Consider the following 15,588-nt stretch of genomic DNA (forward strand, 5'->3'; position numbering starts at 1 on the left):
TAATTTCATAGAATTTCCATCTGTTATGAAATATTATTGTCTTGCTCCTCCCCGCCCCTTCAAAATGTGAAAACCATTCTTAGCTTCCGAATTGCCCAAAAACAAGTGGCTGGGCATCCCGGACGGTAGTGTGTTGGCAGTGGGTCATAACTGTGGATAATTCCCCCGGTAGATTGGACCTAGGATTGTTTCCTCTAGCACCACCAGCACCGGAGCGCGCGGATCGCCGCAGTGGGCGGGAAGGGGCGGAGCCTGCAGCCGCAACGCCCAGAGGCCGACCTAAGGGGAAGGGCGACGGAAAGGGCCGTATCTAGCGGCGACTTCCGGCGGAAACGAGAGTGAGGAAGATGGCTACCACCAAGCGTGTGTTGTACGTGGGTGAGCAGGCGCGGGTGCTAGGCGGAGTCTGGGGAATGTGAGGAAGGCGATCAGCAGCCGGCTCTGTCGAGGGGCTTGCTGGACGTGAGGGTGTGAGCCGAGATGGGAGGAACCGTTCCGGCGACCTTCCTAGTCCACTAAACGCACAGGAACCCCCAACCAGTGACAGGAAATAGTGACAGGAATTATGGGCTTCCAAATCCTCCCGCCCATTAGTTTTTACAAACATTCAATGTGGGAATGTCTGGGTCTCTGCCTTTATGGAAGGAGTTATCAGACTAGGCAGAAGAAAGTGGGGATTAACCTAAACACCAAACTTGGATAAGAGCGGTAGTAAGGACGAACAGTGATGTCAGGAACTTGGTGAGTGCCAGCTTTCTGTTGCCGGGACGCAGGAGTTGAGCAGGAGTTAGGCATGGGGCAAGTCAGAGTAGAGGCAAAACTGTTAGCTGTACTGGAGCCGAAGCTCAAAGATGTAAAGTAGTCTGACCCCTGGGGACACGTGGTCATTTTTCGCGAAACTGGGGAAACTGAGGAAGCAAAGTGGAAGTGAGGCTCGGGTGATAGCCCTGTGTGCTCTGCTCTTTAAGGAGCTCTCCTTTACCTTGAGGTCGGTGACGTTTAGGACTCTGAGGTCTAAGATAACTGATGGATGCGTTTCCACGCTCACAAAAACATTCCTACTGGGTTGGGGGCGGTTGACACAGGGAATGGAGGCAGGGAGGTCACGTAGGAAGCTGTTGTGGAATCTTGGAGATTGATTCGGATCTGTTTGAAAAAAGGTTGGCGAAAGGAAGCTAACGTGGGTGGGCAGGAGAAGAGCGGTCTTTGTGTTGATGAAGGCCTGGGTGGGGATCCCTCCCCTTCCCTGGCATGCCAATGGGCTGTGGCGGCCTCTGAGTGCGGAGAACAGAGGCTCAGAGTGCAGAATGCCCTTGGCTTGTTTGCAGGTGGGCTGGCAGAAGAGGTGGACGACAAAGTTCTTCATGCTGCTTTCATCCCATTTGGAGACATCACAGATATTCAGATTCCTCTGGACTATGAAACAGGTGGGTCCTTTGGGCGTCTCTAGTATTCATTACCCTCCTGTAGGAAAAGAATTTTGAAAGATTAAAGTCACATGGGCCGTGGTGGCCCACGCCTTAGAACCCAGCACTCAGGAGGCAGAGGCAATTGGATCTCTGTGAGTTCCAAAATAGCCAGAGTTACATAGAGAAACATCTTCTCGAAAAACCACCAAAACAAGCAAATAAACAAATGAAAAAAGTCACATTTCAACTCAAAAGTTACATTCTTAGACTGGAGGTATAGCTCAGAATTCTTGCCCAACATGTGAGCGTGTGAGGCCATGGACTTTATTCCCAGCACTAACCACATACACACATACACACACACACACACAGAGAGAGAGAGAGAGAGAGAGAGAGAGAGAGAGAGAGAGAGAGAGAGAGAGAGAAGAAAAAATAGCAAGATCCTTAAACTCTCTGAGCCTAGGGAATCTTTTTTGCCAGTAGTTGCTAGGCATGGTGGCACATGCCTGTAATCCCAGTATTTCAGAGGCTGAGGCAGGAGGATAGAGTTTAAGGACAGTCTGCATGGTGGGACACTGTCTACAAAAATACATGCAAAAAAACAGTTCTATTGATTTTTGGGGTGGCAGTTGAGATAGGGTTTTTCTGTATAGCCCTCACTGTCCTGGAACTCACTCTGTAGACCAGGCTAGACTTGAACTCACAGAGATCTGCCTGCCTCTGCCTCCTGAGTGCTGGGTTTATAGGCATGCGCCACCACCACTGGCTGACTTTCTAATGAATTGTATAACTAAGTTGACATTATTGTGTGTGGGCTTTCCAGATTTTAGAATTTATGCTTTATGTGTAGTTGATGATCAAACTGTATATTTGGTTGGTGGCTTTTTGCCTGTTTTAAAACAATCTCACAGTTTGGTCCAGGCTGGACTTTTAACTGTGATCCTTTCGCTTCACCTTCCCAAGTAATTGGTACCCCAGGTACATACTATGGATTCAAGTTGTATGTTTGGATAAACAGTTGATAAACTAAATAACCTACCTTGCTTGTTGTACTGCATGAAAGGTTAAGTTGTATGCTTAACTTTCATAGATGAATGGAATGCCCTTTAAAAAAATGCTTTTTCTTTATTCATTTCTGTGTGGTATGGCAGTCAGAGGACAATTTGCAGGAATTGGTCCTTCTACCATGTGGCTCCTGGGATTGAACTCAGGTTGTCAGACGTGATGGCAAGCTCCATTACCCACTGAGTCATCTCATCCGTCCTCAATGCTCATTCTAAAGTTTACAAATAAACTTTAGAACCAGGCGGTGTTGGCGCACACCTTTAATCTCAGCACGCAAGAGGCAGGGGCAGCTGACTCTAAGAGTTCAGGGCCATCCTCTACAAAGTGAGCTCCAGGACAGCAAAGGTTACATAGAGAAACCCTGTGTCAAAATGAAGGAAAGGAAGGAAGGAAGGACCAGTTCAGGGCTGGAGGGATGGTTCAGTGGTAAGAGCACTGGCTGTTCTTCCCAGAAGACCCAGATTCAAGATTAAATTCCCAGCACCCACATTGTAGCTCCCAACCATCTGTAACTCTAGTCCAGTGGGGAATCCAGTGTCCTCTTCTGGCCTCCTTTGATACTGTATACACATGGTCTGTAGACATGCCTGCAGGCAAAACACCCATACACATAAAAATTTTAAATTACTTAGCTTTATCCATAGAAAATGTCTATTAATTGCCTTAAATTATGTAAAAGGGATCACAGAGTGGAATTCTCACTTTCTAAGTAGTGAGTGAGTGGGATTTCTGGTGTCTGGTTGTGTCTTGTGACTGATTTGTGACTGTTCTTTTCTTCCATTGCCTCACATGGTGATTACTTATACTGTGTTCTTCCTTTTTGCAGAAAAGCACCGAGGATTTGCTTTTGTTGAATTTGAGTTGGCAGAGGTGAGTCTTCTGTACTATCCTTGTTTAGCCTGTGCTTCCTCTAGAGCAGTGGTTCTCGCCCCTTTGGGGTCACGTATCAGATACTGTTCATAACAGTAGCAGAATTACCTTATGAAGTAGCAATGAAATAATTTTATAGTTGGGGTCACTACAACATGAGGAACTGCATCAAGGGTCGCAGTTACATGGTGGTTGAGAAGCTCTGCTGTGGAGGAAGCTGTTTCCGCTTACTTGGGTTTTGGGTCTTAGGCTGGTGCTTTTGGAAGTGCTGTATGAAGGAGAGCGCCCTGTCAGACTGTTCTGTGGGTAACAGCTCGGCCTGTCAGACCCTGCTTGTCATGCTGTGTAGAGCGCTTACAACTCTGTTCACTGAGCATTCTTGCCTGGCAGTGCTGGCGCTCATCTCTTGTGCCTTCAGCTAGAAGCAGATCATGGCCCTACAAACTAGAAAATTGCCCACGAAATGATGTTAGTCACACTAACAACTTTTAAAAGACTTTTTCCTGTTTGTTTTGCTACCAAGTGTGTATTTAGACACACAAGAAGCACTCAGATACAAGCCTAAACTTAGATCTTGCATTTCCTTGGCAGGATGCTGCAGCAGCTATCGACAACATGGTACGGCTGGGATCCTCATTCTAACTGAAGTTGCCTTTGCTGGTATACAGCCCTTGTTCAAATGTTGGCATTCTGAATCTCTGAAGTGTCATGATTGGGTGGGGAGGTAAATTTGCCATCAAGTAAAAATACTCATTGTGAACTGATCGCTGGTAAAGTCGGTTCCTGCTCAGACACCTCTCCACTTTAATAGTGTGCTTCCTGCTCGACCTTCTCAACTGACCTCTCATTGGCCACCACACGTGATGGTGAATAGCAAACCCATTGCCCACTGACTGCCCACTGAAACTGTGTATTTGCACAAGGGGGAGGGTGTCATGATATGTTAGATCAGTTAGCAACTGAGAAGAGAAATCCGGTAAGAATAGCTGAAGGCTGTGCTACTGATGCAGATTCACACAGCCTGGAAAAGTGCTTGGAAATGACGACGCTCAGCTCTGTGGCTGGCACAAGACACTAATGTGTCACTTCATGTCACATATGAAATGCAAAGGATCATATCCTGTTGCTAGAATTTTGTTGGAAAAAGTCTTTAAAACTAATCATCTCTGTTTATAAGTTTCTTTATAAATCAGTGCGTAATCTGAAAGTTTAAGTAGCTGGATTTACAATCTTTCAGAATGAATCTGAGCTCTTTGGACGGACAATCCGTGTCAATTTGGCCAAACCCATGAGAATTAAAGAGGGCTCTTCCAGACCAGGTGAGTGGGCATCTCATGGAGTGCTTGTTAGGTCCTAGGGTTTGGTCTCCTTCACATGGGTGCTCAGTGCTGCTTGTGGTGGACAGGAGTGGAGTGGGGACAAGCGGGTGGTTCACACCGGCCAAGGGTGTGCATTACCTTTATTGGTGAACAGCAGCAAAGCCAAAGTCATTGTTCCTCTTGAGAGGACCCAGCCTGATCTCTCACCTCCCAGTTTTCTTGGTATCCCATTCCTGGGAAAGGAAAGCCAGCAAAGCCTCTCTTTGCCTTTGGCGTAGCTTTTCTCCTTAGTCCTACTAAGTGCTGGACCTCTGGGGAGTCCCAGGGAGAGCTTAGTCTTTTTTTTTTTTTTTTTTTTTTTTTTGATTTTTTCGAGACAGGGTTTCTCCGTAGCTTTTGGTTCCTGTCCTGGAACTAGCTCTTGTAGACCAGGCTGGCCTCGAACTCACAGAGATCCGCCTGCCTCTGCCTCCCGAGTGCTGGGATTAAAGGCGTGCGCCACCACTGCCCGGCGAGAGCTTAGTCTTGAGCATTGTCAAAGGGGACTTCCTGGCCAAGAGGACCACAGAGATGACCAAAGCATCTACCTGGCAGTTAAGGGACAGTCTGATTTCTTCACCTGTGTGTCTTTTCCTTCTAGTTTGGTCAGATGATGACTGGTTAAAGAAGTTTTCTGGGAAGACTCTTGAAGAGAATAAAGAAGAAGAAGGACCCGAGCCTCCCAAAGCAGAAACCCAGGAGGTGAGAAGGAAGGTGGTGCCTCCCCAAGAAGACAGGCTGAGCTTTCCGTCTTTATGGGGACTCAGACGCATGTGTTCACAAAGTGCCAGGGGGGTGGTGAACTTAGACCTTGGTGAAGGTGGTGCTGAGGAATGAAAGGGCATGGCTTTGGGGATCGCGTTCGTGCTACTCCACACCCTGCCGGGCAGCCCTTCTGTGCTGAGGTCCTTGGCCTCAGACAAGGTGACAGGACAGGTAGTGTTTTCCCTTTAGCTCGTGCGTGGTTTCTGGGTGTGCTAAGGCAATTCTGCCCTGGCACATTTCCTGGTTCTCAGCATATCCCTGTGACCAATGCTGTAGGACTTTACTTCCTCAATGCTCCCTGTAAGGTTGGCATTCTTCTGTGCTGTGTTCATGGCACATGGCTTTTCTGTCCTTTTCAGCTGAAACGGTAGTATCACTCTTGGCTGTCTGCAGCCCTCCTGTGCTGCACTGTCGACTTTGATGGTCTCTGTTTATCCAACTCCAATCTCATAGGGGCTTCTATCACCTGAGATGGACGCTCTCCTTTATCTTGTCCTGCTGTGCTCTTAATCTGGGTGAATGTCTAACACACATCTGCCTAAGCCAGAAATTTGTATGCAAGGCAAACACTTAAATAGCAGTCACAGAGGGGTACCCTAGGACATCCTAGCCCCTTCTTTACAACAGAACCAGTACATTGCCCTCCTCAGGCGTCTCTCTGAAACCTCCCTTGCTTTGTACTTCCTTTGTGCTACGGTCCCTGGCTAACCTCAAGTCTCTGGCTTAGAAATTGACATTGTTTCTGATTACAGTCTTGCTCTCCTCCATGCTTTCCCATGGAAGCTCGACTAATCTTTACAGAGCACAGATCCTGTCATTCCTCTCAGACTCGTAACTTTTCACTTCCATCATCTGTCTCAGGGCACGGGCTTGCAGGTCTCCATCCTGCCCATCTTGCAGGTGTCATTCTCTGCTTCTCTGTAGTACAGTCCCTGCCTGATGCTTAGTAAATATAGTTTCTATGCACATGTTTGCTTTTGCACAGGCTGCTCCTGTGCTGACTGCCTTTTCTAGGCTGTGCAGTTGATGAGCCTTGTACTGTGGGGTGGAACACCGGACTGAGAGCCTGGACTTGAGGGAAGAAGGTGGCTTATTTCTCAGTTCCTACTCATCACTTACTACTTTGTGACTTGGTGCAAATTATACAGCAAGTACTGTATTGCTGCTGTGGTATTGCTTGCACCAGTGTAGCCAGCAGTAGCCAGAGCCTCTGCATGGTGTCTTGGCATGTGCTTGATCAGCTGAACCCAAACAAATGTAATTTCCTCTGCGTAGTCTCCCCTACTTCAGTACAAAGCAAGCCTCAGCCTCTTGTCCTTTGAGCATTCCAATCAGAAGGGCTCACTTGTGTGCTTCCAGGGTGAATCTGACAGTGATGATTGGGCATGGCGGAAAGAAGTGTCAGTGTATGAGTGTTCACTACTGTAGTAAGGTATATGACTTGACTAAGGCACTGAGGAAGGTTGAGTGTTCTGACCCAGTTAGCTGCAGGACAAGGAGAGGTGAGCTGGCATGTCTAAGAGTGAGCATGGGGAGATATGCCTATAGGTAGCAGCCCCATTTTATAATGCTGAGTGAGGGTTCCTGTCACTGGATGTCCAGTTAGGTGCTGTGGCCGTAGTTCCTGCCTCCTACAGCCCTATTAGTGCCCAAGACCTTCCCTGTCAGCACCTGTGTTCGGGCTGTGCACTGCAGTTGTGGTGCTGTGTTCCGGCTGTGCACTGCAGTTGTGGTGCTGTGTTCCAGCTGTGCACTGCAGTTGTGGTGCTGTGTTTGGGCTGTGCACTGCAGTTGTGCTGTGTTCCGGCTGTGCACTGCAGTTGTGGTGCTGTGTTCCGGCTGTGCACTGCAGTTGTGGTGCTGTGTTCCAGCTGTGCACTGCAGTTGTGGTGCTGTGTTCGGGCTGTGCACTGCAGTTGTGGTGCTGTGTTCCGGCTGTGCACTGCAGTTGTGGTGCTGTGTTCCGGCTGTGCACTGCAGTTGTGGTGCTGTGTTCCAGCTGTGCACTGCAGTTGTGGTGCTGTGTTCCAGCTGTGCACTGTAGTTGTGGTGCTGTGTTCCAGGTGTGCACTGCAGTTGTGGTGCTGTGCTGTGTTCCAGAGATTACTTGTGTATCTACTTAGGGAACACTGGCACTAGCATTTCTTTTCTTTTTTCTTTCTTTTTTGTTTTTGTTTTTTTTTTTCTGAGACAAGGTTTCTCTGTAGAACTCACTCTGTAGAGCAGGCTAACCTTGAACTCACAGAGATCCACCTAACTCTGCCTCCTGGGTGTTGGGATTAAAGACATGTGCCACCACCACCCGCCACTAGCATTTCTAATTAGTACTTTTTTTCCTGCACCTAGGGAGAACCCGCTACAAAAAAAGCGCGGTCAAATCCTCAGGTTTACATGGACATCAAGATTGGAAACAAGCCAGCCGGCCGAATCCAAATGCTCCTACGTTCTGACGTTGTTCCCATGACAGCAGGTAAGCAGACCCCTATGGTCAGATTGGCAGGAAGCTGGTGGCTGAGCATTCTTCCCAAGGTTCTCACTGCCTCAGCTCTTATACCCTTGGCGTTGTTTCATGGCATCTAAGGTCCTAGGATCTAGTAACAGATCAGAACAGACATTGAAGCTTCATAAGTGCTAGTTCACTATTTTTTAATAATAGAGAGGTTTTTTTCATAGCACGAGTAATATATTATTATGAATACATTGTGAATAATGTATTCATTGTTTGAAAGAAATATTCACATATATATTCTAACAATATTACATTCAGCTCTGTACTCTAGAAGTAACTAGTACTATTTCTAGTTTATTAAAATATTGACTTATTTTTTAATGTAAATTTTTCTTTTACACATATAATTTAAGGAGTTATCACAAAATTGGTTTGAAAAATCACTAGTCCCTTTGTAATAATAGGGACCAACAAACCCCATTCACTACCCTGCCATCAGCACCATTGCTATTCCTCAGAGGCAGCCAGTTTCATTTCTTAGCTAATTATTTTGGTTTTGACTTCCATATTGGAAAATAATAGCTATATATTCACCCCTCCCTTTTTAAATACATATTATATATATAATATATATTATATATGTTTTTAGTTTAGGTGTTATCTTTTGATTAACTGACTCTGAAAAGGAATTAGCATTTTCCTCCTTTTTCACCTCCTTATCTATCTGGGTAGTTGCTGTAATTTTGGTCAGGCAGCTCATAGGTACCTGTTACCTGTAACTCTAGCTCCAAGGAATCTGATGCCTCTTCTGGGAACGACTTTGACTTGCACATGTTACCATACAGGCACATTACATGAATATGATTTTTAAAAAAAAAAAAAATTAGAAAAGTGGCACACCGCTTTATTCCCAGCATTTGGGAGGCAGAGGCAGGCAGATCTCTTGAGTTCCAGGCTAGCCTGGTCTACATAGAGTTTCAAAATAGCCAGAGCTACATAGTGAGACCCTGTGTTGTGTGTGTACCTGCATGAGCGTGACACGTGTGCCAGTTAGAAGAAGTGATTACAGTTCCAGGAGAGAGGGAGCTGAAGACAACAGAGGGAAAATGCCGTAAAGCTCATCATGCTGAGCCCACGACTCTCTTGTGGTTCCTTATGGGAGTAAAGCAGGTAGGTAGCTAGAGGAGCAGAAATTGACCCAAAGTCAGCGCATCGCCAAAGGCCCATAATGACTCGTGAGAGCTGGGAACCTGAGACTAACTGCACAGCTTCAGACAGTTTGATGGGTGTAAGATGACTGCAGGGCACTCCAGTTGTCTGACAGTGTCTCCCACTGGTCCTTTCTGCTTAGAGAAGAAAGGATCCTATTGAATCCGGTCAGTTTGGGGACTTCTTGATGCTATTGAGTTATTTACTTCCTGAGTTGACAAGGAGCTTGTAGGATAGACTATTTCACTTCCTTTGGAACATCCTGAGTCTTAAGCTTTTCTTGAACATGGAAAGCTTTATCTCAGAGGAAAGTACCACTTAATGGTCCATTCTGTCCCTCTGTCTTCACGTGGATTCTGTGGTCCATATTCGGGTCTCCAGGCTTGCACAGTAAGTGTCTGCCTTTACTTGCTGAACTGTTTTACTGTCCCTGGATTATTTTTATTTTTTTCTCCCCATCCTTTTATTTTACTTTGTTTTATTTGGTTTGGTTTTTTGAGACAGGCTTTCTCTGTAGCTTTGGAACCTGTCCTGGAACTAGCTCTTGTAGACCAGGCTGCCTCGAACTCACAAAGATCCGCCTGCCTCTGCCTCCCGAGTGCTGGGATTAAAGGCATGCACCAGCACTGCCTGGCCCCATCCTTTTCTTTTTTAAAACAACAACAACAAAAAAAAATCACTTAATGGGGCTGGAGAGGTGGCTTAACAGTTAGAGAGAATTGATAGCTCTTCCAGAGGTCCTAATAATTCCCAGCAACCACATGGTGGTTTGCGACCATCTATAATGAGATGTGGTGCCCTCTTCTACCAAGCAGGTCTATATGCAGATAGAGCACCATATACATAAAATAAATAAATCTTTAAAAAAAAAATCAGACTGGAGAGATGGCTCAGTGGTTAAGAGCATTGGTTGCTCTTCCAGAGGACCTGAGTTCGATTCCCAGCACCCACATGGCAGCACACAACTGTCTGTAACTCCTGTCCCAGGGGATCTAACACCCTCACACAGACATAATGCAGGCAAAACATAAATGTACATAAAATACAAATAAATTATTTAAAAAAAATCACTTCATTATCACTTTTTTTTGTGTGGTTTGGGGATACAGCAGAGATAGAATGCACATATTCTGTCCTGTTTATTGGGGTAGCATGTGGCTGTTTGGTAGTCAGTGTCATAATGGCGTCTAAGGAATAAAATGAGAATACAGTTAACCCTCTCCATCCGTGGGAAAAATATCTGAATTTAACCAACCACAGCAGAAATATGTGATGAGCCAGTCAGATGGCTCAGCAGGTTAAAGTACCTGCTGCCAAGTCTAGAACCTGAGTTCAAGCCCAGGACCCACTTGATAGAAGGAGAAAACCAAACCCTGCAAGTTGTCCTCACACTTATACACACATGTACACATATACACACATGTGCAATAAATAAATGTAATAAAAATTTTAAGTATATTTGAGGGGAGCCCTGCATCTCTACGAAGAATGCTTGTATTTTCCCGTATTATACACCCTAGATAATATAGTATAGCAACCATTTATGGAGTGTTTCTATTGTATTATGTATCATACTTGATATAGAGATGGTAGAAAAGATAGAGGATCCAGGAGAGTCCTGGGAACCATCTCCATATAGATGCCCAGGAGCAGCTATGCAAGACTAAACAAGTAAAACATGTTTTATTTCCCTCCCCATTTCATACCCACTCACCTTGCTGGGTTAATCTTGGTCAGGAAGCTGGGCTGTCTTCAACCTCAGCACCTTTTCCTTTCTCAATATCAGAGAATTTCCGTTGCCTTTGCACCCATGAAAAGGGCTTTGGCTTCAAGGGAAGCAGCTTCCACCGCATCATCCCCCAGTTCATGTGCCAGGGCGGTGATTTCACAAACCACAATGGCACAGGAGGCAAGTCCATCTATGGAAAGAAGTTTGATGATGAAAACTTCATTCTCAAACACACAGGACCAGGTAAGTGCAAATTCTGGTGTGGTGAGGGAAGGCGGAGCCAGGGCAGGCTGTGATGGCCAGGACGGGCTGTGGTTGGCCAGCCACTGAAGAAAGGCATGCTGGGGTGAGCTGCTGGCCTCCAGTATTGTACTCTTCACATCCCTCTTTCAGTCCACCAGTTGGTGTTCCCTGCTAGCCAAAGTGTGTGTTTATCCTTGCAAGCGCCCTTGTGCCTCCAGCCTCTCTGTGTCCCCTCAGTCCCAATCAAAGATCACAGTCCATGCCTGCTTTTCTTCCAGAGACTTCCATATTGATCTGAGGTCTTGTCTCCTGCCAACCACAGATGCATGCTCTGACTTCCCTCCTGTTTAGAGGCCACCCCTCCCTATGAGGAAGTCTGTCCCTCTGTTCTACTTAGGAAGTTGGCATCTTCTGCTGGCTCCCTTTGACCTATAGAATGTGTTTCCCTTGCTTAGCCAGTTTGGTTCATCCATGTCCAGGTATATAATCTCAATCTTTTTTAAAAAAAAATATCTTTGGACTCTTGTTCTTCTCACCAGCTGTCATCTTGACTCTACTTTTTAGCAAAACTTTTGGAAAAAAAATTTATAGACTCACTGCCCTTTTCTTCTAAGTCCTTCTATCTAGACTTTTAGCCCCAGATGGCCACTCAGACTTCTCTTGCTAAGAATGCCAACTATCTTTCCTGCCTGTAGCCAGTTATCTGCCTCCCCTTGTTCCACCCCAGCAGCATCCCGTACTGTTGGCCCTGTGCTCCTGTTTCTCGCCTTGCTCTGGTGGCCACTCCTCCATCTTCCGGTTGCTTTGCCTGCTTCGCTACCTTTTTATCCCGTGCTTCCCCCTCCTTGATTCCTAAACACGACGGTGGCTCAGAGATCAGGTGCTTTCTCCATAGAAACCTCTTCCCTGTGCCTTTGTTTTCTTCCTGAAAGTTTGTGCTAGACAGAAGTGCATGGACAATAAATTCTTACTGCGTACATTATTTTAAAAGTAAGAATGTCCTAATAGGTACAGGTACACCAGAAGGATCCTCCTGAGTGCTAGGTTTATAGGCATGTACTGCCACATCGAGCTCCCTAGAAGATTCCATAATTGGGGAAAGCCCTTAAAACTTGGGGTTACTGTAATATAATAGACTTAGTTCTTAAGGGACTAGAGAGATGACTCAGTGGTTAAGAGCACTGGCTGCTTTTCCTGAGGACCTAGGTTCAGTTCCTAGCACCTGCATGGTAGCTCATAACTGTCTAACTCCAGTCTCAGGGAGCCTCTTATGACCTCCTCTGGTACCAGGCAGACATGTGGGCCATAGACAAACATGCAGGCAAACACACAGACATAATTTAAAACACACACACACACACAAAGAAATGGTGGTGTATACCTTTAATTGGGCAGTGGTGATGCACGCCATTAATCCAGCACTGGGAGGCAGAGACATGCAGATCTCTGTGACTTCAAGGCCAGCTTGGTCTACTAAAGAGTTCCAGGACAGGCTCCAAAACTACCGAGCAACCCTGTCTCAAAAAACCAAAAGAGAGAGAGAGAGAGCCAGGTGGTGGTGGTGCACCCCTTTAATCCCAGCACTCGGGAGGCAAAGGCAGGAGGATCTTTGTGAGTTCGAGCCCAACCTGGTCTATAAGAGCTAGTTCCAGGACAGGCACCAAAGCTACAGAGAAACCCTGTCTCAAAAATACAAGAGGGGGGGGGAGGGAGAGGGAGAGAGAGGGAGAGGGGGAGAGAGAGAAAGAGAGATCCATCTAGGGTTTATCTCCCGTCATCCATAAATGTTCTCCAGCTCCTCTCCTGGCCCAGCTTCCTTCCTTCCCCTGTGTGACTGACCCTGCGTCTTAGTTGTCATAGCACAATATTCTTTAAGATGTGTGTATTTATCATTTGTGTGAGTTGTGTAATGCATGTGTTGGAGTGCCGGTACATGTAGTACAGTTTGTGTGTAGCGATCAGAGGGCAGCCTGCAGTTGTGGGGATGAAACCCAGACTGTCAGGCTTCTATCTGCAGAACCATCTCCCAGACCATACAGTTCCATTTGAAATGAATGTTCTGCTGTCAGTGTTCCAGGATTTAATGGGCCTGGTTACAACAATAACAGCAAGTCATTGTTATAAATGAAAAGACAAATGAACATGAACAAAATTAAAACAGCCCATTTGTCCTTTTTCTGTGGTGAGGAAAGACAGGTGCCACATCTCAGGGTCCCTGTCCTGGAGCCTGAGCCCGTATGCGGAAGCACTGTCACGGTCTGCACAGGCTTATGCCGTGGGCTCGGAGCAGTGTTGGGGGAGCTGAGAAGTCTATTTTTTCCCAGGCCTTCTCTCCATGGCCAATTCTGGCCCAAACACCAATGGCTCCCAGTTCTTCCTGACCTGTGATAAGACAGATTGGCTGGATGGCAAGCATGTGGTATTCGGGGAGATCACTGAAGGCCTGGATGTCTTACGGCAGATTGAGGTGAGTGGTTGGAAATGGCTGCCTACCAGGACTGTGGGTGGCCGGCACCCCAGTGGGAGAGCTGGAGGAGTTCTCTATGGCTGTGGAAGGGGGCACTTGGAAGAGGTCCCTATTGGGGGAGAGGGTAATCCCTGCATAGCTCTCAGCCCTGTGCTTCTCTTGATTTCTCTGTTGTGCTCACAAAGGCTCAGGGCAGCAAGGACGGGAAGCCGAAGCAGAAGGTGATCATCGCTGACTGCGGAGAGTACATGTGACGCTGCGCTTGCGCGTCCCCACTCTGCACACAGGGACGGGGTGGCCTGCGCTTGCGCGTCCCCACTCTGCACACAGGGACGGGGCGGCCTGCGCTTGCGCGTCCCCACTCTGCACACAGGGACGGGGCGGCCTGCGCTTGCGCGTCCCCACTCTGCACACAGGGACGGGGCTGCCAGGCCGCCGGGGCCTAGACGGTGCGCGACCAGTGTGTCCTGGGCTGACTAGAGCCATTTTATTTGCTAAAATAAACTATTTTTTGTATTGTTGCTTCTTGCAAGTTCCTCGGAGTTATCCATGGCTGACTGCCCTGGATGGGACGGCAAGTTTGTGAGGTGTAATGCCTTCCTGTGGTGTTTGTAGCCTTCCTGGGGCTAATTCCTTTACATGCCAGATGTCCTTGTCAGATACTCTCAGGAATCAGAGCTGCTTGTCTCTGTTGCCTGTGCCCCGAACTCATGCTGCCTGCCTGGGCCAGCCTTAGTGACTCCAGTGTCCAACATTATGTTGCATTCTCAGGTGTTTAAAATGGTGTCTTATGACTCAAAAGCCAACTCTGCCAGATGCTGGGCTTCTTGTCAGGAGACAGGAGGTTGGCATACTACCTGGGCCTTGGGCAGCCTGCTGTCTGTTTCTGTGAATGAGATTTTATTGTTGTGCAAGCACTGCCTGTGACTTCTTTCTCATTACAGCACTGGAACCAAATAGTTGGTGCCTGACCATGTATTTGTGTGTTCTTGGGGTGGATGGGGGTGGTGAACACACCGGCACTGACTAGGGAATTGGCTCGTGTTTATGAGGAGTAGCAGGTCATGTGTGCACAGCAGGCAGTGACTGGAGGCCCATGAGAAAAGCAATGCTCACACTCCAAGTCTTTGGGTAGCCTGAGTGCAGAGTTCCTCGAGGACATTAGTCTTTTCCTCCCAGGGCGCTAACCTGATCCAGTGAACTAAATACTAATCTACCTGGAACATACCTGCACAGGAACAGCTAGACTTGGCCCAGGCTGTAATTGACCCTGCTATGTTCTCCAGTCAGAGGTCAGCATCAGTGAGCAGGAACCATCTTAGGATAGGCATTTGAAGCGAGGAAACAACAGTACTTAGGACTTGTTCTAGAACCAGGAGCAGCCATGTGTAAAGAACTTAGCAAAGAGTGCCAAGAGATGGGGAGTTGCTGTCACAGTGACCTTTTTCACTGATAGCCGGGAGAGTTGAGGCCTGGAGGCAGCTGAGGACAGAGACATACTGGAACCCTTGAGGAAAGGTTTTGCTTATTTGACTTATACTTCTTTTTTTTTTTTATGTGCATTGGTGTAAGCGTGTCAGATTCCCTGAAACTGAGTTACAGGCAGGTGTGAGCTGCCATGTGGGTACTGGGAATTGAACCCAGGTCCTCTGGAAAGGCAGCCAGTGCTCTTAACCACTGAGCCATCTCTCCAGCCCCTATTTGGCTTATACTTCTACATCAAATAGTTTATCATTGAGGGAAGTCAGGGCAGAAACTGAAACAGAAACCATGGAGGAACACAGTTTTCTTATACAACCTGCTCAGGAATGGTACTGCCCACATTGGTTTGGGCTTTCCTCCATTAAGAAAATGTCCCACAGGTGTGCCCATGTGCCAGTCTGATGGAGGAAATTCCTCATCGGAGGGTCCCTCTTCCCAGGTGCCAACTTGACAACTAAGATTAGCTGTCAGAAACCCTGCACAGATAAACCAAACCTCTGCCAAAGATCATCCAACTGGCAAAACGGAAGTCGGAATTGAGC

General features: G+C 47.1%; 1 protein-coding gene across 1 annotated transcript; it reads left to right on the forward strand.

Annotated features, from left to right (window-relative positions):
• The first annotated feature begins 323 nt into the window (after positions 1-323).
• Positions 324-14,085, forward strand: Ppie (peptidylprolyl isomerase E). Its single transcript, XM_041652985.1, has 10 exons — positions 324-378; positions 1,329-1,427; positions 3,301-3,344; positions 3,936-3,962; positions 4,582-4,663; positions 5,304-5,404; positions 7,814-7,937; positions 10,912-11,097; positions 13,422-13,564; positions 13,750-14,085. Exons 1-10 carry the CDS (start codon positions 348-350, stop codon positions 13,816-13,818), a joined length of 906 nt encoding a protein of 301 aa, XP_041508919.1. The 5' UTR covers positions 324-347; the 3' UTR covers positions 13,819-14,085.
• Positions 14,086-15,588: the final 1,503 nt, after the last annotated feature.

This window comes from Microtus oregoni, unplaced genomic scaffold (genome assembly GCF_018167655.1).
Source record: "Microtus oregoni isolate MIOR12 unplaced genomic scaffold, Mior012 000005F_ref0000423, whole genome shotgun sequence".
Classification (NCBI taxonomy): domain Eukaryota; kingdom Metazoa; phylum Chordata; class Mammalia; order Rodentia; family Cricetidae; genus Microtus; species Microtus oregoni.

Excerpts from the sequence above, each read along its gene's own strand:
- Ppie (XM_041652985.1), top strand. The coding sequence starts at position 348 with ATGGCTACCACCAAGCGTGTGTTGTACGTGG. Across the intron at positions 1,428-3,300 it reads TCCTCTGGACTATGAAACAG|AAAAGCACCGAGGATTTGCT; the intron begins GTGGGTCCTTTG and ends TCCTTTTTGCAG. Across the intron at positions 13,565-13,749 it reads ATGTCTTACGGCAGATTGAG|GCTCAGGGCAGCAAGGACGG; the intron begins GTGAGTGGTTGG and ends GTGCTCACAAAG.